A 24,421-nucleotide genomic window follows, 5' to 3' on the forward strand; every position below is an offset into this window, starting at 1 on the left:
GACATGGCTTTGGGGGGTCCTTGCTCTTGAGACACACCCCACCCCCGGCCCCCTTAGGGGTGGAGTTTCAGTTGGGAGCTGAAGGGCCAGTGGAAGATGGAGGAAGCTGGCCGGGGGGTCCTGTGGAGGCTGCGGCTGCTGTACTAGTCCTGCCTGCCTCTGTGTCCGTCTTGATCGGTCCTGTCCGTCTTTCTGGTTTTCCTTTCTATGTCTGTCTCTTCTCGGTCTTTCTTCCTTCTTGGCCCCGCCTCTTGTGTCTTCCAGCCTGACCTGCTGGCAGGATGAGGTGCCGCGCCCGTCTGCCGGGAGACCACGGCCCGAGGTCTGCCCCTGGCGTGGCCGGTGGGGGGTGGCTCGCTGCTGCCTGGCCTGTGGTCCTCAGAGCAAGTGGACAGACACCTCTTCCCCACCGCAGTCTTGGGTGTGGCTCTGGGATGCAGTGTCCCCCAACCCGTGGAGAGAGAGCCCCCTATACGTGTCGGGGTATCCTGGGGTTGCGGGCCGGCAGGGTCAGCAGTGGGCCTGACGCCTCCTGTGTCCCATCCGCCTCTGCCATGTGTCTGTCCCTTTCTCTGCTGTGTCCTCGCCTCCGCCTCTTCCTCTGTCATCCCAACCCAGAGCGGGGCTGCCGCGGGAGGGGAGGCTGGGGCTCGAGCCTCCGGGCTGAGGGCCACCCCTTCCTCAGCCCAGGCCCCGTCCCCGTGCCGTGGGGTGCAGTGTGCGTTTGGGGCGACGTGTACGGTGAAAAACGGGGAAGCCGTGTGCGAGTGCCAGCAGGCGTGCTCAGGCGTCTACGACCCCGTGTGTGGCAGTGACGGCGTCACCTACGGCAGCGCGTGCGAGCTGGGGGCCATGGCCTGTGCCCTCGGGCGGGAGATCCGGGTGGTCCGCAGAGGACCCTGTGGTCAGTAGCGGGCGAGGGGTCTGGGGGTGGGGGGCTTCTGGCCGACGTGGTGACGGAGCCCTCTCCCCAGACCGATGTGGGCAGTGCCGCTTTGGAGCCCTCTGTGAGGCGGAGACTGGGCGCTGTGTGTGCCCCTCTGAGTGCGTGGCCTCGGCCCAACCCGTGTGCGGTTCGGACGGGCGCACGTACGCCAGCGAGTGCGAGCTGCACGTCCACGCCTGTACACACCAGATCAGCCTCCACGTGGCCTCTGCCGGGCACTGCCGTGAGTGGGGCCCCGGGCTGGGCAGGCGGGCGTCCCGGGAGTTCTCTGGCCAGGGTCTGCTGACCCCGGCCTCAACCCATCTCCCGCAGAGACCTGTGGAAACACCGTGTGTGCCTTTGGGGCAGTGTGCTCCTCTGGACGGTGTGTGTGTCCTCGGTGCGAGCACCCGCCCCCCGGCCCTGTGTGCGGCAGTGACGGCGTCACCTACGGCAGTGCGTGTGAACTACAGGAAGCCGCCTGCCGGCAGCAGATGCACATCGAGGAGGCCCGGCCGGGGCCGTGCGAGCAGCGTGGGTGCAGGCGGGCCAGGGGGGCTGCGGGGCAGCGGCCCCGGTGGAGGCCCGAGGGTGACGCGGCTCTCCCCCACAGCGGAGTGTGGCTCCGGAGGCTCCGGCTCGGGAGAGGACGGCGAGTGTGAGCCGGAGCGCTGCCGGCAGCGCGGCGGCGTCTGGGACGAGGACTCGGAGGATGGGCCCTGCGTCTGTGACTTCAGCTGCCAGGGTGTCCTGAGGAGCCCGGTGAGCCCCCTGGTTCCGGGGGTGGCGGGGGAAGGGGCCGAGGCTGAGCTCACCCACACCGCCCCTCTAGGTCTGTGGCTCAGATGGTGTTACCTACGGCACAGAGTGTGACCTGAAGAAGGCCAGGTGTGAGTCACAGCGAGAGCTGTATGTGGTCGGACAAGGGGCCTGCCGCAGTAAGTGAGCACCGCACTGCACCTCAACACACCACAGCACAACACAGCACACCGCGCAGCACACAGCACACCACAATACACAGCGCACCACACAGCACACCACACCACAGCACAGCACAGCACACCACACAGCACACCACACACCACCACACCACAACACAACACAACACACCACAATACACAGCACAGCAACCACACAGCACAGCAACCACACAGCACACCACACCACACCACACCACAGCACAACACAACACAACACACCACACACCACCACACCACAACACAACACACCACACCACAATACACAGCACAGCAACCACACAGCACAGCAACCACACAGCACACCACACCACACCACAACACAGCACAACACAACACACCACACACCACCACACCACAACACAACACACCACACCACAATACACAGCACAGCAACCACACAGCACAGCAACCACACAGCACACCACACCACACCACAACACAGCACAACACAACACACCACACACCACCACACCACAACACAACACACCATACCACAACCCTCCACACCACAATACACAGCGCAGCAACCACACAGCACACCACACCACACCATACCACAACACAACACAACACACCATACCACACCGCACACCACCACACCACAACACAACACACCACAGCGCACCACAACACAACACAGCGCACCACACACCACACCACAATACAACACAACACACCATACCACAATACAACACAACACACCATACCACACCGCACACCACCACACCACAACACAACACAACACAGCGCACCACAACACAACACAGTGCACCACACAGCACACCGCACCACACCCTACCACACCACAGCACACCACACCACCACACAGCACACCACACCACACCACAATACACAGCACACCACACCACCACACAGCACACCACACCACACCCTACCACACCACAGCACACCACACCACCACACAGCACACCACACCACCACACAGCACACCACACCACACCACCACACAGCACACCACACCACACCCTACCACACCACAGCACACCACACCACCACACAGCACACCACACCACACCACAATACACAGCGCACCACACACCACACGGCACTGCACCACACCACACCACACCACAGCACACCACACCACACCACAATACACAGTGTACCACACCACACACCACCACACCACACCACAACACAGTGCACCACACACCACACCACAATACACAGCACACCACACACCACACCGCACCACACCACACCACAGCACACCACACCACCACACAGCACACCACAACACACCACAGCACACAGCGTACCACACCACCACACAGCACACCACACCACACCACAATACACAGCGCACCACACAACACACGGCACCGCACCACACCACACCACACCCTACCACACCACAGCACACCACACCACCACACAGCACACCACACCACACCACAATACACAGCACACCACACACCACACCACACCGTACCACACCACACCACAGCACACCACACCACCACACAGCACACCACAACACACCACAGCACACAGCGCACCACACACCACACGGCACCGCACCACACCACAGCACACCACAATACACAGCGCACCACACACCACACGGCACCGCACCACACCCTACCACACCACAGCACACCACACCACACCACAATACACAGCGTACCACACCACACACCACCACACCACAACACAACACACCACAGCGCACCACAACACAACACAGTGCACCACACACCACACCACAATACACAGCGCACCACACACCACACCACCACACTGCACCGCACACCACACCACACCACAGCACAACACAGCGCACCACACCACACACACCACCACAACACACCCACCACACCACACCACACACCACACCGCACCGCACCACACCACACCACACCATACCACAACACCACACCACAACACAACACAGCGCACCACACCACAACACACCCCACCACACCACAATACACAGTGCACCACACCACACACCACACCACACAGCGCACCACACACCACACCACAACACAACACAGCGCACCACACCACACACACCACCACAACACAGAGCACCACACCACAATACACAGCGCACCACACACCACACCACACCACAACACACCACACCACACCACAACACACAGCGCACCACACCGCACCACACCACAACACAACACAGCGCACCCCACCACAATACACAGCGCACCACACCACACACACCACCACAACACACCCACCACACCACACCACACACACCACCACAACACACCCACCACACCACAATACACAGCGCACCACACCACACAGTGCACCACACCACACACACCACCACAACACACCCCACCACACCACAATACACAGCACACCACACACCACACACCACCACACCACATCACACCACACCCCCCCACCATACCACATCACACAGTGCACCACAACACACAGCACACCATGCCACACAGTGCACCACAACACACCACACAGCACAGCACACCATGCCACACCATGGGTGTCCATGCTATTTGAGTGTTGTGTGTGTAGTCTGTGTTTTGTGGGTTCTGGGTCCTGCATTTCCAGACACGTTCTTTTGTGTGATGTATCTGCCTCTCCCGAACTTCAACCACAGCTTCTCAGAACTTAGTGGGAGTGGGCGTCAGAGGCCTGAGCAGTGAGCGAGAGGCCAAGTGACTGGACTCAGAGTGGGAATTTTGCACTGCATCAAGCCTGAGCCCTCTGCCTCCTCTTATAGGTACCACATTGGCCCCATTGCTGCCTGAGGTCCTAACACACTGTACCCAGACACCATACGGCTGCTGCCAGGATAATGTGACTGCGGCCCGGGGCGTGGGCCTGGCTGGGTGCCCCGGTGAGTATTCAAGCCCCGCTTTGACCTTGGCCCGGTGGCGCTGCGCAGCGCAATGGACCGGTGCCCCTTCCCTTCACAGGGACTTGTCGGTGCAACCCGCATGGCTCCTACGGGGCCACCTGTGACCCGGCCACCGGCCAGTGCTCCTGCCGGCCAGGTGTGGGTGGCCTCAGATGCGACCGATGTGAGCCTGGCTTCTGGAACTTCCGTGGCATTGTCACCAATGGCCAAAGCGGCTGTACTCGTGAGTGAATCTCCACACGCTTTCATTGCTGTGCTTGGGCCTGGCCTGACCTTTGGCAGGGCTTCCTGGCAGCTGGGGAAGCCTGTGGAGGCTCAGGCTTCAGAGTCGTCCTTCCTTCCAGCCTGCAGCTGTGACCCTCGGGGTGCGGTGCGGGATGACTGTGAGCAGATGACTGGACTGTGCTCCTGTAGGCCTGGTGTGGCTGGTCCCAAGTGCGGGCAGTGTCCAGATGGTCACGTCCTGGGCCCCACCGGCTGTGAGGCAGGTGAGGTCAGGGCCGGGGCTGAGCTCTGTCTTGGAGGGTGTGGGCCGCGCTAGTAGGGCTCTCCTGTGTCTACCCCAGATTCCCGGGCACCTGAGACCTGTGTGGAGATGCGCTGTGAGTTTGGCGCCTCCTGTGTGGAGGAGGGCGGTTCTGCTCACTGTGTCTGCCCCGTCCTCGCTTGCCTGGAGGCCAATGCCACCAAGGTGAGAGGTGGGGAATGTGGGGGGCGGTGGGTGGGAGAGGGCGGTCCTGCAGGAGCGTCTCTGTCCTGTGCCCCAGGTCTGTGGGTCAGACGGTGTCACGTACGGCAATGAGTGCCAGCTGAAGACCATCGCCTGCCGCCAGAGGCTGAACATCTCCACCCAGAGCCTGGGCCCGTGTCGGGGTGAGGCCCGGGGGCCACGCCCGGGGCTGACCGGGGAGGAGAGGCCCTGCCCTGACGCCGGCCTCCCCCCCCCCCCCTCCCCGTCTCCCCGCAGAGGCCCTTCCTGTCGCTTACCCCACCAGCCCAGGGCACGTCTCGAGCAAGGCCTCGCCACCTTCACCCGGCACCCTCCCGCTGGCTCCCAGTAGCAGCCCCCAGGCGTGGACCCCCCCTGCGGCGGCCTCGCCCCCGCAGACCACGGCCAGCTTCCCCAGGACCACTGTGTGGCCCATGCGGACTCTGCCACCCACAGCACCCTCCACCGTGTCCAGTCTCGCCCTGTCTGCCTTCGGTGAATCCGGCAGTGCCGATGGCAGTGGTGATGAGGAGCTGAGTGGGGACCAGGAGGCCAGTGGGGGAGGCTCTGGGGGTAAGGAGGGGCCTCAGACATGGGGGTGGGGCTTGTAGGGCCTCCACGTGGGCCAGGCTCAGACGGTGTACCTCCCCAGACCTCGAGCCTCCTGATAGCAGCCATGAGGTAACCCACGGGCTGCCCGTCGAAAGGGCTTCCTGCTACAACTCACCTTTGGGCTGCTGCTCGGATGGCCAGACACCCTCCCTGGACGCAGAGGGCTCTAACTGTCCGGGTAAGTGGGTGACATGGGCAGGGCGGAGCGTGAGAAGCAGCCTGGACGCTCCAGGGCGCTCTCCTCAGCCTTGGCCGCAGGTTGGTACAGAGTCACGGGCCTCGGGCCATGGCACGTGCGTGCGTGGGCGTGGGGGTCAGCACACGCATGCACTCTGTGGTCTCAGCCCTCGAAGGCCACGTGTGCCCTGGACCCCGCACCTAATCCTTCTCTCTCCTTGCAAGCCAGCCTAGGAGTCTCCTGGTAACGGGTGCCAGTCCTGCCCCGGGGTCCCCACTGACTAACCACATGATCATCCGACTAACTTTCCCTGCCCGTGCCCCATGTGGCTGGCTGCGGGGCCGAGCCCGTGCCGCCAGGGAGGCTGGGCCGTAGCAGCTGCTCACTGCCCCTTCTCCACAGCTACCAAGGCCTTCCAGGGAGTGCTGGAGCTGGAGGGGGTCGAGGGGCAGGAGCTGTTCTACACGCCTGAGATGGCTGACCCCAAGTCGGAGCTGTTTGGGGAGACTGCCAGGAGCATTGAGAGCGCGGTACGGGCACGGTGGGGGGGGGGGCCCCCGGGGACTGACAGCTCCAGCAGCATCTGCACGTGCCCCGTGTTCTCGCCCACTCTCTGCAGCTGGACGACCTGTTCCGGAACTCAGATGTAAAGAAGGACTACCGAAGTGTCCGCCTGAGGGACCTGGGGCCTGGCAGATGGGTGCGCGCCATGGTGGATGTGCACTTTGACCCCAGTGAGACCCCTTCCCAGGGGTGGTGGGTGGGAGCTGCATGGCAGCAGACCATGTTCAGCACCCACCTTCCCTCAGCCACAGCCTATCAGGCGCCCGATGTGGCCCGGGCCTTGCTCCGGCAGATCCAGGCGTCCAGACGCCGGGCCCTGGTGGTGAGGAAGCCTCTTCAGGAACACGTGCGGTTCATGGACTTCGGTGAGTGTCGGGCCGGGCTGTGTCTTGCCGGGTCGTCCCCCCCCCCGTACCGTGCCTGCCCTGGTCCTCGGGGCACCTGACAGCTCCCTCACCCCACAGACTGGTTTCCGGCGTTCGTCACGGGAGCTGCAACAGGAGCCACAGCCAGAGCAGCTACTGTGGGCCGATTGCCCTCCGCGGCCGTGACCCCACGTGCCTACCCCACTCACACTAGCTGGCCCGTCGGCAGGACCCTGGCGCCCCCTGCCACTCGACGGCCACCCACCACTGCCCCCAGCCGTGGCCGGACTCTGCCTCCGGGTCCCCATCAGCTGTCCCTTCCCTGTGATTCCCAGCCCTGTCTCTATGGGGGGACCTGCCAGGACCAGGACTCTGGCAAGGGCTTTGCCTGCAGCTGCCCTCCCGGCAGAGGAGGCGCCGTCTGTGAAGAGGGTAAGGGTCATCCGCGAGGGTGAGGCCTGGGTGGGCAGGCAGGGCCGGCTCACCCCAGGGCACTCCTGGCTGGTTCTGCCCCGCAGCGCTCCGCTCCTCCGTGCCAGCCTTTGGGGGCCACTCCTTTCTTGCCTTCCCTACCCTGCGTGCCTACCACACCCTGCGCCTGTCGCTGGAATTCCGGGCTTTGGAGCCTCAGGGACTTCTGCTCTACAATGGCAATGCACGCGGCAAGGACTTCCTGGCACTGGCACTGCTGGGTGGGCACGTGCAGTTCAGGTGGGCAGAAGGGGCGAGGCGTCTGAATGGTGGCAGGCCAGGCCCGGGCCTTGTGAAAATAGAAGGCTTATCTATCCTGGGGCTTAGGGGGATGGGATGGGCCAGGCTAGCGATGGCTCCAGACAAGCATTCTGAACATCTGCTCTTTTTTTTTTTTTTTTGGTGGGTTGAGGGGCTTGAACTCAGCCTGGGCACTGTCCCTGAGCTCTTCAGCTCAAGATGAGCACTCTATCACTTGAGCCACAGGGCCACTTCCAGTTTTCAGGTGGTTCATTGGAGATAAGAGTCTCACAGAGTTTCCTGCCTGGGCTGGCTTTGAACCGAAATCCTCGGATCTCAGCCTCCTGAGTAGCTAGGATGACGGGTGTGAGCCACCGGCGCCCAACCGAACACCTACTCTTGTCCCTAGGTTTGATACAGGTTCAGGGCCAGCAGTGCTGACCAGCTTGGTGCCGGTGGAGCCCGGGCAGTGGCACCGACTGGAACTGTCACGGCATTGGCGCCAGGGCACGCTCTCCGTGGATGGCGAGACCCCAGTTGTGGGTGAGAGCCCCAGTGGCACCGATGGCCTCAACCTGGACACGGACCTCTTTGTGGGCGGCATCCCAGAGGACCAGGCTGCCGTGTGAGCGGAAGTTGGGTGGTCCACCGTGAAAGCGAGCCCAGTCCCTGACCTCGCTGTGGGGTGGATGGACAGCAGTGGCTGTAGCCTTGACCTCCGCCCAGCCCCTGACCTTCCACTGGTCCGACCCTCGGGTATAGCATGCTTTTGGTGGGGGTCTCTGAAGAGGGGCTAGGCTGGCTCTGACCTTCAGTTCCAACCCTTGGCTTCAGCCCTGTCAGACTGACAACCCTGAGAGCGTGGGGGGGGGGTGGCCGCAGGGGCTAGAATGGCGGCTGGCTGACGTGCTATCCCCCTACACAGAGTGCTTGAGAGGACCTCGGTTGGTGTTGGCCTGAGGGGCTGCATCCGCCTGCTGGACATTAACAACCAGCAGCTGGAGCTCGGCAGCTGGCGGGGGGCGGCCCGAGGCTCTGGCGTGGGCGAGTGTGGCGACGACGCCTGTGTGCCGAGCCCCTGCCACGGTGGGGCTCCGTGCCGGGCGCTGGGAGCTGGCGCGTTCCACTGCCAGTGCCCGCCTGGCCGCTTCGGTGAGGCCCCGGGTGCTCGCGGGGAGGCAGGTGTTGTGGGTGGCCTCGCACCTCTCGAGACCCTCATCCAATCTCCTTTTAGGTCCCACGTGTGCAGATGAGGAGAGCCCCTGCCAGCCAAACCCCTGCCCGGGGGCAGCCCCCTGCCGCGTCCTGCCCAGGGGTGGGGCCGAGTGCGAGTGCCCCCCGGGACGTGAGGGGGCCCTCTGCCAGACAGGTGGGGGCAGGGGCTGTTGTGGAGAGGAGGAGGGTCAGAGTCAGGCCCTTGGGTTGACTTGTCCAGGTTGGGGTGGGATTCAAGCTAGTGCCAGGGTTGAATTCAGGTAGATGCGGGGCTGTGGCAGTGCGGCAGACCCGGGGATGGGCCTAGAGTCTCGTCTGACCCCTGTCCTGTCCTCCACAGTCTCAGAGAGGGGTTCCAGCTCTCGGCCCTTCCTGGCTGACTTCAGTGGCTTCTCCTACCTGGAACTGAAAGGCTTGCACACCTTTGAAAGAGACCTGGGGTCAGTAGGGCAGGAGGGGTGTGGGAAAGAAGTTACTCCACAGAGCATGGGGTGGTGCACACAGCTACAACCTCACGTGGTCGCAGGGAGAAGATGGAGCTGGAGGTGGTGTTCCTGGCCCGTGACCCCAGCGGCCTGCTCCTCTACAACGGGCAGAAGACCGATGGCAAGGGGGACTTTGTGTCCCTGGCGCTGCGCGATGGGCGTCTGGAGTTCCGCTACGATCTGGGCAAGGGGGCTGCGGTCATCAGGTGGGCAAGCAGGCGTGGGCATGGATGACAACGGGCCCTGGCTGGCGATGCCTAGGACTTGGTTCCGGACCTCTTCCCAGACGGACCACAGGGAGGGGTGGGGGTGAGGTGATGGACCCGTCCAGAGCTCACTCGTGGTACCTCCTTGCAGGAGCAAGGAACCCATAGCCCTGGGTGCCTGGACCAGGGTCTCCGTGGAGCGAAATGGCCGTAAGGGCGCCCTCCGTGTGGGCGACGGGCCCCGCGTACGGGGGGAGTCGCCAGTGAGTATCCCAGGCCTGCCGCCTGCCCGCCCTCCCGCCTGCTCCTGTGCCCCTCCTCCTCCACAGGGGCCTGGCAGCCCCTCACAATCGCCTCTCACAAAACTGTTTTCTCTCGTCTGTCCTGTGCCTGGTCTGTCTGTTCTCTGCCCCCCACTGCTCTCTGGCTCTTGCTCTGCAACCCCCCACCCGCTCTCCGGATGTCAGAAATCCCGCAAGGTACCGTCTGCCCCGCAGCGCACCGTCTCCGAGGCCCACCCCTAGAGTAGCTCCTTCCCACTAAGGCCCGCGTCTTCCATTTCTGTGTGACTAACTCTGCCTCCTAGGGAGTGGGGCTGGGCGGGGCCGTCAGTCGCGAGCACTCTGGTCTGGCCCGGCCCGTTCCTACGGCCCCTCACCCTCCCCTCCGGCAGGTGCCGCACACCGTGCTTAACCTGAAGGAGCCGCTCTATGTGGGCGGCGCTCCGGACTTCAGCAAGCTGGCTCGGGCCGCCGCCGTGTCGTCCGGCTTTAACGGCGCCATCCAGCTGGTAGGAGGGGGCTGGTGGGGCCCGCCAGGCCTCTCCAGGTGGAGGAAGGGCTGTGGTGGGTGGGACTCCGCTCCAAGCCAGGGCTGTCTGGACAGGGAGGCTGACCGCACGCATCCTCTCCCCTGCAGCTCTCCCTCAAAGGCCAGCAGCTGCTGACCCAGGAGCACATGCTGCGGGCGGTGGATGTCTCGTCCTTTGCAGAGCACCCTTGTACCCAAGCCTCAGGGCACCCCTGCCTCCACGGGGCCTCGTGTCTCCCAAAGGGAGCCGACTATGAATGCCTGTGTCCTGGGGGCTTCTCAGGGCGGCGCTGCGAGAAGGGTGAGTGAGGTGGTGCGGGCCGGGGCTAGTGCGACCTGGAAAAACCACCCCTGGGCCCACCTCATTCCACCTGTCTCCCAGGACTGGTTGAAAAATCGGCAGGGGACCTGGAGACACTGGCCTTTGATGGACAGACCTACATCGAGTACCTCAATGCGGTGACCGAGAGGTAACCTCCCGCGGGGGGCCAGGCACCCGTCCCACCACTGTCCGGTCTTGTCTGGGCACACCGTGCAGGGTGTGGATGCCCAACCCTCCTCGGCCCACCCCCCAACTCTGTGGCCAGGAAGATAGGCCCAGTGTCCCTTTCGGTTCCAGACCCCCTTCTCATATTTCTGTCTCTTTGTTCCCAAGTGAGCTGACCAATGAGATCCCTGCGTAAGTACCCTTTGGCTCCTCCTGCACGGGGCCATCCTCTGCACACAGCCATCTTCATACCCCTCTGTGCTCCACTGTGGGTTCCGCCCTTGGTAGAAGGGATGAGGCCAGGACCGCTTGCGCTGTGCCAGGCTCAGCTTCCTACCCTGGAGATGGGGACTGCCCTCCCGTCCCTTCACCACCCCAGCAAACCACTGAGGCCCCAGGACAATTGTGTACTACGACCGTGTGTGCGCACACTCAAGTACACCTGTTCTGTGTGTACATGCATGTGTCTGTCAGAGTTGTGTGTGCACACGTGTTTGTAGGCAGCAGGCTTCATGTGTGCTAGGAGAGCACGTCACCCCTGAGCGACATCCAGCCCCGCTCCTGGATATTCTGAGGCCCTTGGTGCCCCTCCCCCAGACTCACCCCAAGCACTCACCAAGCCGCAGGGTCCCGTCCGTGTAGTTCGTATGAATGTGTGTATGTGTGTATGCAAGCACGTGTCCACATGCGCAGCCACGCATACGTGTGCAGCCACGTGTGTCTGCTCCTGAGAGTGCAGGGCTTTTCCCGGCAGGTGAGCCCTCACCTCCACCCCACTCAAGCCTCCCTTCGCGGACTCCGGCCCCCTCCATACCCTTCGCTGTGTCCTCATGCTGGTGTTGCATGTGTGTTGCCGCTCAGACCTCGATGGGAAGGGTCACTAATGTCCGGGGTCATGCTTGCTTCCCCTACCACCCATGTTGACAAGGGAACTTGAGCCTGCATCTCAACCTTTTTCCTCCGCTCACTGCTGCCCTTTCTTCCTGCTTCTAAGCCCTGAAACTCTGGATTCTGGGGCCCATCGCAGGTGAGCATATGGCAGTGCTTGAGAGACCCCGGGCTGGCTGTGGCCCTCTGTGTGCTGCCGTCTCTGATCATCTGTGCTCTCCCTCTGTCAGTCCTGTCTCTCACAGTTGGCGTTGCCCCAACCAATCCCCCTGGCCCCAGGCCCTGCCACCGTTTTCTGTGGCTTCTGGTCACGGTGTGTGCTGCCTGCCCCCGCCCCAGGCCCTGACGCTCCCCCTTCACCCTCCAGCAGAAAGGCGCTCCAGAGCAACCACTTTGAGCTGAGCCTGCGCACCGAGGCCACTCAGGGGCTGGTCCTGTGGAGCGGCAAGGCCACGGGGCCTTCGGACTATGTGGCCCTGGCCATTGTGGACGGACGCCTGCAGTTGAGCTATGACCTGGGCTCCCAGCCTGTGGTGCTGCGCTCCACCGTGAGGGTCGACACCAACCGCTGGCTGCGGGTCAGGGCTCACAGGTCCGTGGCGCCCTGAAGATAGTAACAATGTCCATGGCCTCCCCCAGGCCTGTGGCTGGGGAGGGAGGAGATGCAGGAGAAACAGCTGCAGCTGGCAGTCTCATTCCACATCCTTGCCCCAGGAGTGATACCTGGCGTGGTTCCTTCTGAGGCCCAAGTGGAGGGGAGGGGCCTTGGGGTCTGGAGGAGGCCCACAAGAGCCTGGCGGTGGGGCTCAGGCTCAGGAACTGGAGGGGACTGACTGACAGTCTCGCTTCCTCGTGTCCTTAGGGAACATAGGGAAGGCTCCCTTCAGGTGGGCAACGAGGCCCCGGTGACGGGCTCCTCCCCTCTGGGAGCCACACAGCTGGATACCGACGGGACCCTGTGGCTTGGTGAGTGCTGGGTGAGCCTGGGGGAGGGCAGCCAGGGCCTCAGGATATCTAGGAACCGGGCTGGGAAGGGGGCTCCGGGGGAGAGTGCTCTCCTAGCACCCATGAAGCCCAGGACCACATATACAGAAAACGCCAGAGGTGGTGCTGTGGCTCAGGTGGCAGAGTGCTGGCCCACCCACCCCCTGGGGCTAGAGCTTAACTGACCCCTTAAAACAGCAGATGGGTTTCCAGAGCAGGGCTCGGTCCCATCCGCGCTTGCCCTGCGGTGGTCAGGCTACCGGGCGACGCCTGGGTGGGTTCCAGAGCCCCTCCGCCTGCCGCCGTGCTGTGTCACTCACGGCGACCGTGCTAACTGTCCCGCAGGAGGCTTGCAGAAGCTGCCTGTGGGCCAGACCCTGCCCAAGGCCTACAGCACAGGCTTCGTGGGCTGCCTGCGGGACGTCGTGGTGGGCCTGCGCCGGCTTCATCTGCTGGAAGACGCGGTCACCAAGCCAGAACTTCAGCCCTGCGCTGCCCCCTGACCCGGCACTGGAGCGCCCCCCTCCCTGCTGTAATTATTTTCTATTTTTGTAAACTTGTTGCTTTTTGATATGATTTTCTTGCCTGTGTGTTGGCCAGAGAGACTGTTGGCCAGCCTCCCTCCGTCCAGGCAGCTACGCTGTGGAGACAAACCAGTGCCAAGAGACTCGAAGGGGCAACGTGGCAGCCGGAGCACGGGGCTCAGGGCCGCCTCGGGTCACACTGTGCATCTGTGCCTGTCCACCTGTGCTGGTCCCCACTGTCCCCTGCTCCCCACGCCACCCCCACTGCATCCGACGAGAGCTGTGGACCAGAGCAGGAGGAGATGGCCCTTCTTGGTTCCAATGTGAGCTGCTTTCTTCCTGTGTGTGCTTTGGGCTAGCCTTACCCCAGACTAGCCTGGACTCCAAGGCCATGTGCCAGTACTGTGACTTAGCAACAATGTTAGCTTTGGAGCTATCCTCCGCCTCCACTGAATGTCCACCAATTCTAGGGCACTGAAGGTAGAGGCCAGACCCCAGCTCGTCTAAGGTGCCCTGACTGGCCCTCAGCTGGCCTTGCCCATTACCCCCACCACCCTGGAAGAGGTGTCTCCACCACCCGCTCCAAGCCCCCTGAGGAGCTCCAGAAGGCAAGTGGACCAGTATGTGTGATATGGTTTACCTCCATTGCCTGCCTGCATGGAAAGCCAGCCAGCAACTTCTCAAGAATGGCTATCCAGGCCTGAGCGCCAAACACGTTCTTCATGGTTTACTTGATCTGCCTGGAACGGCAGAGCCGCCGGGGCCTCGCAGCAACCCTGGCCAGGGCCCTCCTCTGAGAATGACTGGTATCTGCTCGATCGTGACCAAGGTCAAAGGGCAGAATGCTAGCCATGCCTTAAACCCATAACATCTGTGCCCTCGCTGCCTGCCCCGAATGCCTAGCCTAGTCATCTTGGGAGCAAGACCAGATACAGTTGGTGGGTGCAGCCCCCCTCCCAAGGCAGGGAGAAGCTTGGAGGGAGTTGCATGGTGTTTCATCACTAACTTCAGTACGTCTGTTTCGAACACCATGAAATAAATCTGAAAACTTCACAAGAGAGGCTGTTCTTTCCAGCTGTCCCCTGAGCTTCATGGGGCCTCATTTTTGCTGGGGGTGGAGGGCTGGAGCCCCGAGTGGTGTGCATGGGGCTCTGGAGGAAGTCCAGGCTTTTCACAAGGAGCAAGAGGAAGGGCTGGGAAGTGGCTGGGTGGTAGAGTGCTTGTCCAGCATGCATGAGGCCCTGGGTTCCATTCCTCAGGACCACATACACAGAAAAAGCTAGACATGGTGCTGTGGCTCAAGTGGTAGAGCGCTAGCCTTGAAGAAGCTCAGGGACAGCACCCAGGCCCTGAGTTCAAGCCCCAGAATTGGCAAAAAATAAAATAAAAAATAAGGGGGAAAAGGAACTGTGAAGCCAGCAGGGTGGCCCCTCCCTCCAACATTTAACTTCTAAGTGTGCTTCTTTGCTGGTTGTAATCTTGGATACTCAGGGGTCTGAGATCAGGGTTGTGGGTCACGATTCACCCAGGCATGTCAGGCACCAGTGGCTCACCCTGTAACCCTAGCTATTTGTGGTTCAAAGCCAGCCTGGGCAGAAAAAAAAGTCCCTGTGAAACTCTCCAATTAACCACCAGAAAACTGGAAGTGGAATTGTGCCTCCGTGGTAAGTGCTGGCCCTGAGCCGAAAGCATGCAGGGTCAGCACCTAGGCCCTGAGCTCAAGGCCCATGACCGACAAAAACAAAAACCAAAAAGCAAAGCTCACACGATTCATCCTGGGAAAAGTACAGCTTCCATTTCAGCCAATAAAACCCAGCAAGGCCTGTGTGGACCTGCCACCCAGCTCCATGGACATGCGTGTAGGAAGATCGTCCAGGCCAGCCTGGGCATAAATGCAAGACTGGTGAGTACAATAAAAAGGACTAGATGTGTGGTTCAAGTGGTAAAGTGCTTGTCTAGCATGCACAAGGCTTTGGGTTCAGACCTAGGACTGCTTTTTTGTTTTTGTGATAATGACCTCTTTTTTTTTTTTTTTTTTTTTTCCGGTACTGGGGCTTGAACTCAGGGCCTAGGCACTGTCCTTGAGCTTCTTTTGCTCAAGGCTGATGCTCTACCATTTGAGTCACGGCACCACCTCTGGCTTTTTCTGTTTATAAGGAATCAAACCTAGGGCTTCATGCATGCTAGGCAAGTGCTCTACCACAAAGCCACATTCTCAATCCTCTTCTTTCCCCCCACCAAAGAGAAAAGCATCTGTAAGCTCAGAACCAAATGTTCTCATGAGTCCATGAACTATTTTTTGTTTTTTTGGTACCATTAAATTCAGGGACTGGGTACTGTCTCAGCTTTTTCTGCTCTACCATTTGAGCCACAGCTCCACTTCTGTTTTTTAGTGGTTAATTGGAGGTAAGATTCTCACAGACTGGCTTTGAACTGCGATCCTCAGATCTCAGCCTCCTGAGTAGCTAGGATTACAGGCGTGAGCCACTGGAGCCTGACTTGATTGGGTCTGCAGAGACTGGTTTTCTTCTCTCTTTATTTATTTATTTATTTATTTATTTATTTATTTATTTATTGTCTTTTCTTTTTTGGTACTGGGGATCGAACCCAGGACGTTGCACTTGCTAGGCAAGCGCTTTGCCACTGAGCTACATCCCAGCCCTTCTTCTCTCTTTATTAACTTACTGCTTCGGGACCAATGAGTGGCTGCTACGTACCAGACAGATGTCAGGTACTGGGTAGGAGGAAGAGAGGCTGTAGCACGCTATCATGCTGGGGGGCCATGCAGGTGCTGGGTTCTTTAGGAAAGGTTGGGAGAGTGCCAGCTGAAGGATGACCAGATCCTGCCAGAGCATGGGGCAGCCCGAGGGTTCCCCACCAGGAGCTGTGGGCATCGCAGGATGGACCTGCGTGGCCTCTGGAAGGCCTTAGGCAGGAGGCAGTTCAGACTTCATGAGGATTGCGTTTGGAGGAGGCCAGGAGCCTGGCCTCAGAAGAGCAGAGCAAAACACAAGCATCTAGAGACCAGATCTAGGGACTCCTGAGGACCAACAGGAGCCCCAATCTGGGGTCTCTGAGCTCCAGGAGTGGGTTCCACAGTACACAGTATGCTGGAAAGAGGACAAGAAAAGAGTCACAGAGGAAGCCAGAAATAGGCCAACCTGGGAGACAGGAAAGGGAGCTCTCCCGAAAATGACACCTGCGTCTGCCGGACTCAAAAGCGACCTGGGGCGACGGGATTCCAAGGTGGTGGTGGAGTGTGAGGTAGAAGCAGGGCTCTGGGGTGGTGAGGACCCTAGGAGAGATTCCAGCTACCCCAGACCCCAGACAGGTCACGGCTGGGGCTGCAGGGCTCCTCCACCCCCGGGGGGCCCAGGCGTCCCCCTTTGCTGTGAAGTTGTGACACCCTTGGAAACCGCCTCTCTTTCCAAGCCCTAGACCACTGCTGAGGCCTGAGGCCTTCACAGCTGCCCTCCAACGCCAAGATGTCTCTGGGCTCGAGTCCTCCACCCAGGGTGTCAGCAGATCCAGGAGGTCTGGGAGGCCTCATCTGCTTGTCTCACTAGCCATACCTCTCTTCTGCAATTGGCCTAGAGTGATACTGTGTACAGACCTTCCTCCAGGAAGCCTTCTTGGTCAAGAATTGCCCCAGGTCTAGCTGGGCACTGATGGCTCACACCTGGAATCCTAGCTACTCCGGAGGCTGAAATCTGAGGATTGAGGTTCAAAGCCAGCCCAGGCAGGAAAGTCTGTGAAACTTATCTCCAATAAACTAGCAAAAAAGCCAGAAGTGGAGCTGTGGCTCAAGTGGTAGAGCACCACAAACTGAATTCAAGCCCACACATACATACACACATACACAGCCCGGTACTGGTAGCTTATGCTGAAGGGTTAAAGTACTTGAGGCAGTGACCATTTGTTGCTTGTTTCAGAGCAGAGCAACACATGGTGCTAAACCACCTGGGTGTGTGCCTTTATAAGCCCTGCAAATCCTTAGCTCGGGGCTCTCCTCGTGGGCTCCGCTGTGTCGGAGGCCTGAGCCGCAGCCCTTAAAACAGCTGTAGAGTCTGACTCTCGGTGGTCTTCTTGGTGGGGGTCTGTGACCTAGGCATAGCAATGCCTGTAATCCTGAGATGTGAGAATCATTGTTCAGAGCCAGCCAGGGCAGGGAAATCTTTAAGACTCTTATCTCCACTTAATCACAGAAAAAGACAGAAGTAGAGTGATTGCCTCAGCAAAAAACAAAGGAGCTTAGGGATGGTGTCCAGGCTGACTCCTACCCTCTGAGGCTGGGAGGGGCTGGAGGACGGGAGAGGAAGAGTGGACATCGCTGGGGCCTCTGCATCCCCCAACCTCAAACACTGCAACAAAAACGTCAGCAGGGGGCTGGGAGCATGGCTCAGTGGTAGAGCGCTTGCCTAGCATGCATGAAGCAAGCATGGGTTCGATTCCTCAGCACCACATACACAGAAAAAGCCAGAAGTAGTGCTGCGACTCAAGTGGTAGAGTGCTAGCCTTGAGCAAAAGAAGCGCAGGGACAGTGCCCAGGCCCTGAGTTCAAGCCTCAGGACTAGCAAAAAAGAAAAAAAAAGGCATCAGGTCCAGCAAGGAGGCACAGGATCTGAAAAATAGGTCAAAGAAAAGGATAGAAGCATCTTCCTTGCAAGAGATGCCGGCCCCCTCCCCCGGCCTGGGTGGGAGTCCTTCCCTGTGAGCCTGCTCCCCGTGGTGTGCACAGCGGGGTCCGTGAGGGCTTCTGAGAGGCTGCAGCTGCAGCTGCGGGGAATCTCCTGCACATGCAGACCTCTTGGGCCCTCCTCACTCTGCCCACCTCAGCGTCAGCAGCCAAGGAAGCTGAGTGAGACTCTCAAGTTTCCCACCTCTCCCGGAGACCTAAGGAACATCTTCCCCTTCTCGGGTGGCAGACAACCCGTGCTGTCCCGCACGATCGGGACAGCCGCACACCTGGAATGAGCACAGCACCTCCGGCTGCACCAGGGAGTTGGCGGAGGTGGGTGTGTGGCACAGGCCTGTTCCCCATCTTGAACTGATCTGGCTACACGTCCGTTGTGCCAGAGGGTGAGGTGTGGATTTGGGCAGAACTGAAGCCCAGTGGTAAGGGAGTGGCCATCTTAAAGAAGAGCTCAGAGCAGCTGGACTGAGCACTGGTCCTGAGGTCCTTTCTGAACTCAAGGGTGAAAAGCTGTGTTTGAAACACCTGCTGGAGTCTGTGGGTACTTGACAACCACCACTTTCAGAGTGACTCAGAGCAGGAGCCAGTGGTGGAAAAGCGGCCAAGTGTACAGCGCCTTGTGGACACAGCATTGTTATGACCACTATGGGGTAGAGGGAGGGAGGCAGCTGGCCCAACCTGGCCTCTGCATGTAGTCAAAGCAACGTTCCTTTTGATGGGGACAGCAGCCTGTGGTGGAAAGTTCCTGAGAGCCACACAACTGCACGCGCGCGTGTGTTCGTATCTGCAGGACAGAAGCAGCAGCGTGCTAGTTGTCTGCCAGGAAGGCTGGCACAAAGCGTTGCCCGCCCCCCCAGCTGTAGAGCAGCGGAGCGCGGGCCCTATGTTCCTGTGTAATGAGGCTGGGCGAACAATCGTGTGGGACCTTCAGTGCAGGGGCCAGATAGACTGGCAGGCCCTGGCCCGGGTGGGCCTGTGGGTCAGAGTGCTTAGGGGACTGCCACGTCTGCACTGGGGGTGGGGAAGCCGGGGCTAAACTGTCACCATCAACCTGACTCCCTTCCATGGCTTCCATCTTCTCGTTCAGGTCTGGACCCGTCCCAGCCCCCGGCCCCAGGTGGCCTTCTGATCCCATCTGCCTCTCCCAGCGCCTCTGTGTTCAGCCGTGGGTCCTCGGCTCACTCTTCCCAGTCAGACCCGCTGTCCTCAACCTGGTCCTCCTCCCTTCTGCACAGGAGCGGTCCTTCCCTCCCACCCGGGTCTCCTTCCCTCCCACCCGGGTCTCCTTCCCTCCCACCCGGGTCTCCTTCCCTCCCACCCGGGTCTCCTTCCCTCCCACCTGGGTCTCCTTCCTTCCCACTTCCCGCCGGTCTCATCTCCATTCCCATCCGGTTCCACCAGCCCACTCAGGCGTGCGGGCTCAGGCGTGCGGGCTCAGGTGTGCGGGCTCAGGGCCGGGAGGGTGGGCTCAGGTGTGCGGGCTCAGGTGTGCGGGCTCAGGCGTGCGGGCTCAGGGCCGGGAGGGTGGGCTCAGGTGTGCGGGCTCAGGGCCGGGAGGGTGGGCTCAGGCGTGCGGGCTCAGGGCCGGGAGGGCTCAGGCGTGCGGGCTCAGGGCCGGGAGGGCTCAGGTGTGCGGGCTCAGGCGTGCGGGCTCAGGGCCGGGAGGGCTCAGGCGTGCGGGCTCAGGGCTGGGAGGGCTCAGGGCCGGGAGGGCTCAGGCGTGCGGGCTCAGGCGTGCGGGCTCAGGGCCGGGAGGGCTCAGGCGTGCGGGCTCAGGGCCGGGAGGGCTCAGGTGTGCGGGCTCAGGGCCGGGAGGGCTCAGGCGTGCGGGCTCAGGGCCGGGAGGGCTCAGGTGTGCGGGCTCAGGCGTGCGGGCTCAGGCGTGCGGGCTCAGGGCCGGGAGGGCTCAGGGCCGGGAGGGCTCAGGCGTGCGGGCTCAGGGCCGGGAGGGCTCAGGGCCGGGAAGGCTCAGGGCCGGGAGGGCTCAGGCGTGCGGGCTCAGGCGTGCGGGCTCAGGGCCGGGCCTGCTGGCGGGAGCCCAGTGCTTTGGCTGTCTAGACTACGACGGCTGATCTCGGGCTCCCAAGGCCTCTACTTCCTGGACTATCTAAATCATGTCCAGGGCAGCGAGCGCCACGCGGACGTCCCGGGACCTGACGGGTGAGGCCGGGCGGGGCCACGGGGCAGGGGCGGGGCCACGGGGCAGGGGCGGGGCACGGGGCAGGGGCGGGGCCACGGGGCAGGGGCGGGGCACGGGGCAGGGGCGGGGCCACAGGGCAGGGGCGGGGCACGGGGCAGGGGCGGGGCCACGGGACAGGGGCGCGGCCACGGGGGACAAGGGGCGGGGCCACGGGACAGGGGCGGGCACGGGGCAGGGGCGCGGCCACGGGGCGGGGGCGGGGCCACGGGACAGGGGCGGGGCCACGGGGCAGGGGCGGGGCCACGGGACAGGGGCGGGCACGGGGCAGGGGCGCGGCCACGGGGCGGGGGCGGGGCCACGGGACAGGTGCGGGGCCACGGGGCAGGGGCGGGGCCACGGGGCGGGGGCGGGGCCACGGGACAGGTGCGGGGCCACGGGGTGGGGCGGGGCCACGGGGCAGGGGCGGGGCCACGGGGCAGGGGCGGGGCCACGGGGCGGGGGCGGGGCCACGGGACAGGTGCGGGGCCACGGGGCAGGGGCGGGGCCACGGGGCGGGGGCGGGGCCACGGGGCGGGGCGGGGCACGGGGCAGGGGCGGGGCCACGGGGCGGGGCGGGGCCACGGGACAAGTGCCGGGCCACTGGACAGGGGCGGGGCACGGGGCAGGGGCAGGGCCACGGGACAGGGGCGCGGCCACGGGGCGGGGGCGGGGCCACGGGGCAGGGGCGGGGACAGGGGCGGGGCACGGGGCAGGGGCGGGGCCACGGAGGTTAGGCCCAGCTTTGGGACCTGGGCACCCAGGCCTGGCGTTCTTTCTATTTGACATCCCTAGTGACGAGGTGAGTTGTCACTACCTGGAGACCCTGCTCTAGTCCTACCTGGAGACCCCTCTCCCTGGCCCTCCCGACGGGCTCTGGCCTGTCCTAACCTCACCTTTTCAGCCTCTCTCCAGAGCCAACGTCGCCTGCGAGCCTGGCCCCAGGTCCCACCTTCCCCGCCCCCCTCCCAGCCCCGCCCAGCCCACAGCCCTGCACAGCCCGCAGATCCCGCCCTCAGGCCCCGCCCTCCCCGACCCCTCCTCCTCCCCCCCCCCGCTCCTCGCTGGCCCCGCCCTCAGGCCCCGCCCTCCCCGACCCCTCCCTCCTCCTCCCGCTCCTCGCTGGCCCCGCCCTCAGGCCCCGCCCTCCCCGACCCCTCCTCCTCCCCCCCCCGCTCCTCGCTGGCCCCGCCCTCAGGCCCCGCCCTCCCCCGACCCCTCCCTCCTCCTCCCGCTCCTCGCTGGCCCCGCCCTCAGGCCCCGCCCTCCCCGACCCCTCCCTCCTCCTCCCGCTCCTCGCTGGCCCCGCCCTCAGGCCCCGCCCTCCCCGACCCCTCCTCCTCCCACTCCTCGCTGGCCCCGCCCTCAGGCCCCGCCCTCCCCCGACCCCTCCCTCCTCCCGCTCCTCGCTGGCCCCGCCCTCAGGCCCCGCCCAGCCCACGGTTGGCCCCCTCCAGCCGCCGTCGGTTAGCCACCGGCCTCGCCCCTGCCCCCGCTTCACGCAGCCCAGCTAGACTGGGTCACCGGTCGTCTGCGTGGGCCGCAGGGCCCTGGCTGCGCTGCCCGGAGGTCCTAGGACTGTGGGACTGGAGAGCGGGCCCGGCCGGGGGACGGGCCGCCTGCAGATGCCCGGCTGTGAGGTGGAAGGGAGCGGGCTGCGGCCGCGGCCCGGGGAGGCGGTGTGGGGGCCTGTATGGGACAGTGCGCCTGCCCTGAGGCAGACACCAGTGTTTGAGCCCAGCGTTCCCGCCTCAGGTCCTGCCCACACAGGTGTCCAGGATGTGCTCTGGTGGTGACCTGGCCCTGTCTTGGTCATGCACAGTGGATGAGGCTTGTGGAAGGAAGCCACCTGAGAAATGCCCATGGGACATCCGATGAGGTGGCACATGCCTGGTCTTGCCAGAAATGAAGGTGTAGCTCCACGAGTGCATCACCTCATGTGACAAGGGTGATGTCACTGGCCAGTGCTCTGTGGAGGTCCCGTCCCCATCACGGGGAATCTGTGTTCTCAGTCTTCTATCTTTGCTGGGGCTTGAACAGGGGGAGGGGGGCTGCTCCTTACAGCCGGACCTGCCTCTCTCCAAAGCCCCATCTCTGCCCCTGCCCAAGACCTGGTTAATTTGAGCCAGAAGTAATATCTGGGACTTGGGAATCGGCTGAAATTGGGCCAAGTTGGAGTGAGGCATGCCAGCCTGATGGCACAGACTCCTGGTGCTGGGATGGGATAGGGTGAAGTGGGTAGGATTCTGCTGGGTCCACAAAGAGCTTCCAGTCTGCTGGAGGGACCTAGGGTGGGGCCACCTGCTGAGGATCACTTGCTCAGGGCTAGTTCCCATGGCTGTGGTGATGGCTGGCTCAGGGCCAGTTCCCCAGGTTGTGGTGATGGCCGGCTCAGGGCCAGTGCCCAGGCTGTGGTGATGGCTGGTTCAGGGCCGGTTCCCAGACTGTGGTGATGGCCGGCTCAGGGCCAGTGCCCAGGCTGTGGTGATCGCCGGCTCAGGGCCAGTGCCCAGGCTGTGGTGACTGCTGGCTCAGGGCCAGTGCCCAGGCTGTGGTGATGGCTGGCTCAGGGCCAGTTCCCCAGGCTGTGGTGATCACCGGCCAGGCTGTGGTGATGGCCGGCTCAGGGCCAGTGCCCAGGCTGTGGTGATCGCCGGCTCAGGGTCAGTGCCCAGGCTGTGGTGATTGCTGGCTCAGGGCCAGTGCCCAGGCTGTGGTGATGGCTAGTTCAGGGCCAGTTCCCCAGGCTGTGGTGATCACCGGCTCAGGGCCGGTGCCCAGGCTGTGGTGATCACCGGCCAGGCTGTGGTGATGGCCGGCTCAGGGCCGGTGCCCAGGCTGTGGTGATGGCTGGTTCAGGGCCAGTTCCCAGACTGTGGTGATCTCCGGCTCAGGGCCAGTGCCCAGGCTGTGGTGACTGCTGGCTCAGGGCCGGTGCCCAGGCTGTGGTGATGGCTGGCTCAGGGCCAGTTCCCCAGGCTGTGGTGATCACCGGCCAGGCTGTGGTGATGGCCGGCTCAGGGCCGGTGCCCAGGCTGTGGTGATGGCCGGCTCAGGGCAGTTCCCAGGCTGTGGTGATGGCCGACTCAGGGCCGGATCCCAGGCTGTGGTGATGGCCGGCTCAGGGCAGTTCCCAGGCTGTGGTGATGGCCGGCTCAGGGCCGGTGCCCAGGCTGTGGTGATCGCCGGCTCAGGGCCAGTTCCCCAGGCTGTGGTGATCACCGGCCAGGCTGTGGTGATGGCCGGCTCAGGGCCGGTGCCCAGGCTGTGGTGATGGCCGGCTCAGGGCAGTTCCCAGGCTGTGGTGATCGCCGGCTCAGGGCTCTCGGCAGGGTCATGGAGCGTGTGTGCTTCCAGCGAGCATGGCAGGGGATGGGAGCAGAGAAGGAACACCTCAAGGCCCTGGCTCTGAACCAGGCAGGGCCTCACCCTGGTCCTACCCACGTGCTCTGGACGCTCCCATCTCTCCCTAGGGGGGCTTCATAGCCAAGTCCAGTCTGCCCCCCATGTCTGAAGGTCCCAGAACCTTGTTCCCACCATGAGCCATAACCTGGGTGAAGGCTGGGCCATGAGTCTGGAGGCCCAAAGGAAAGGAACATGAATACTGAGGGATAAGACAGATACAAAATACTTTATTTCAGATTAAATACCGTCAAAATAGAATATTCTTAACTAAGAAAATGGAACAAGGAAGTCTGCTGGGGACACAGTTTCATAGAGGGAAGGGTGCAGGGTTGATGAGAGGTGAAATGAATTGGAATACATTAACACATGAGATATAACGCTATTACGCGCCCTCCCCGCCCCAGCCAGTGTAACTGATACAAACCAAAACACTTTACAATGTACCATGTGGGGGGGGGGGAGGTCTCTACAGTGGCCTAGAGACAGGGTGGACCGTGCCTCTGGTCAGGGAGCAAGCGTAGGGTCCCCTGCAGTGCAAGGGGCCGGCCCTTCCTCAAGAAAGGTCACACGGGAAGAAGGATGGCAAGCCCCTCCCTTCTCGGGATTCAGTGTGCTCAGGAGAGCAGGGTGTCAGG

At 62.6% G+C, this 24,421-nt stretch overlaps 1 protein-coding gene across 8 annotated transcripts in view; it reads left to right on the forward strand.

The window, feature by feature from the left end:
- Window positions 1–14,570, forward strand: part of Agrn (agrin) — a 36,023-nt gene extending 21,453 nt beyond the window's left edge. For 2 of the 8 annotated variants that reach the window (XM_070037053.1, XM_070037059.1), the window contains 32 exons: window positions 686–904; window positions 975–1,169; window positions 1,259–1,459; window positions 1,539–1,687; window positions 1,758–1,863; window positions 4,637–4,753; window positions 4,833–4,997; window positions 5,119–5,262; window positions 5,341–5,465; window positions 5,542–5,647; window positions 5,742–6,056; window positions 6,136–6,273; window positions 6,676–6,803; window positions 6,893–7,007; window positions 7,083–7,202; window positions 7,302–7,634; window positions 7,721–7,913; window positions 8,323–8,538; window positions 8,839–9,065; window positions 9,148–9,282; window positions 9,469–9,568; window positions 9,655–9,819; window positions 9,971–10,082; window positions 10,287–10,298; window positions 10,493–10,609; window positions 10,738–10,930; window positions 11,012–11,099; window positions 11,285–11,308; window positions 12,111–12,143; window positions 12,372–12,596; window positions 12,867–12,970; window positions 13,334–14,570. In XM_070037053.1, coding sequence (XP_069893154.1) covers window positions 686–904; window positions 975–1,169; window positions 1,259–1,459; window positions 1,539–1,687; window positions 1,758–1,863; window positions 4,637–4,753; window positions 4,833–4,997; window positions 5,119–5,262; window positions 5,341–5,465; window positions 5,542–5,647; window positions 5,742–6,056; window positions 6,136–6,273; window positions 6,676–6,803; window positions 6,893–7,007; window positions 7,083–7,202; window positions 7,302–7,634; window positions 7,721–7,913; window positions 8,323–8,538; window positions 8,839–9,065; window positions 9,148–9,282; window positions 9,469–9,568; window positions 9,655–9,819; window positions 9,971–10,082; window positions 10,287–10,298; window positions 10,493–10,609; window positions 10,738–10,930; window positions 11,012–11,099; window positions 11,285–11,308; window positions 12,111–12,143; window positions 12,372–12,596; window positions 12,867–12,970; window positions 13,334–13,491 — 4,778 coding nt within the window. In that variant the 3' untranslated portion in view covers window positions 13,492–14,570. The remainder of the gene's footprint in view (window positions 1–685; window positions 905–974; window positions 1,170–1,258; window positions 1,460–1,538; window positions 1,688–1,757; window positions 1,864–4,636; window positions 4,754–4,832; window positions 4,998–5,118; window positions 5,263–5,340; window positions 5,466–5,541; window positions 5,648–5,741; window positions 6,057–6,135; window positions 6,274–6,675; window positions 6,804–6,892; window positions 7,008–7,082; window positions 7,203–7,301; window positions 7,635–7,720; window positions 7,914–8,322; window positions 8,539–8,838; window positions 9,066–9,147; window positions 9,283–9,468; window positions 9,569–9,654; window positions 9,820–9,970; window positions 10,083–10,286; window positions 10,299–10,492; window positions 10,610–10,737; window positions 10,931–11,011; window positions 11,100–11,284; window positions 11,309–12,110; window positions 12,144–12,371; window positions 12,597–12,866; window positions 12,971–13,333) is intronic. The other 6 variants (XM_070037056.1, XM_070037060.1, XM_070037054.1 and 3 more) reach the window with 5 other exon arrangements.
- Window positions 14,571–24,421: the final 9,851 nt, after the last annotated feature.

The sequence above is a fragment of the Dipodomys merriami genome, unplaced genomic scaffold (assembly GCF_024711535.1).
Source record: "Dipodomys merriami isolate MVZ:Mamm:240054 unplaced genomic scaffold, mDipMer1.0.p SCAF_28, whole genome shotgun sequence".
NCBI classification, from domain to species: Eukaryota; Metazoa; Chordata; class Mammalia; order Rodentia; family Heteromyidae; genus Dipodomys; species Dipodomys merriami.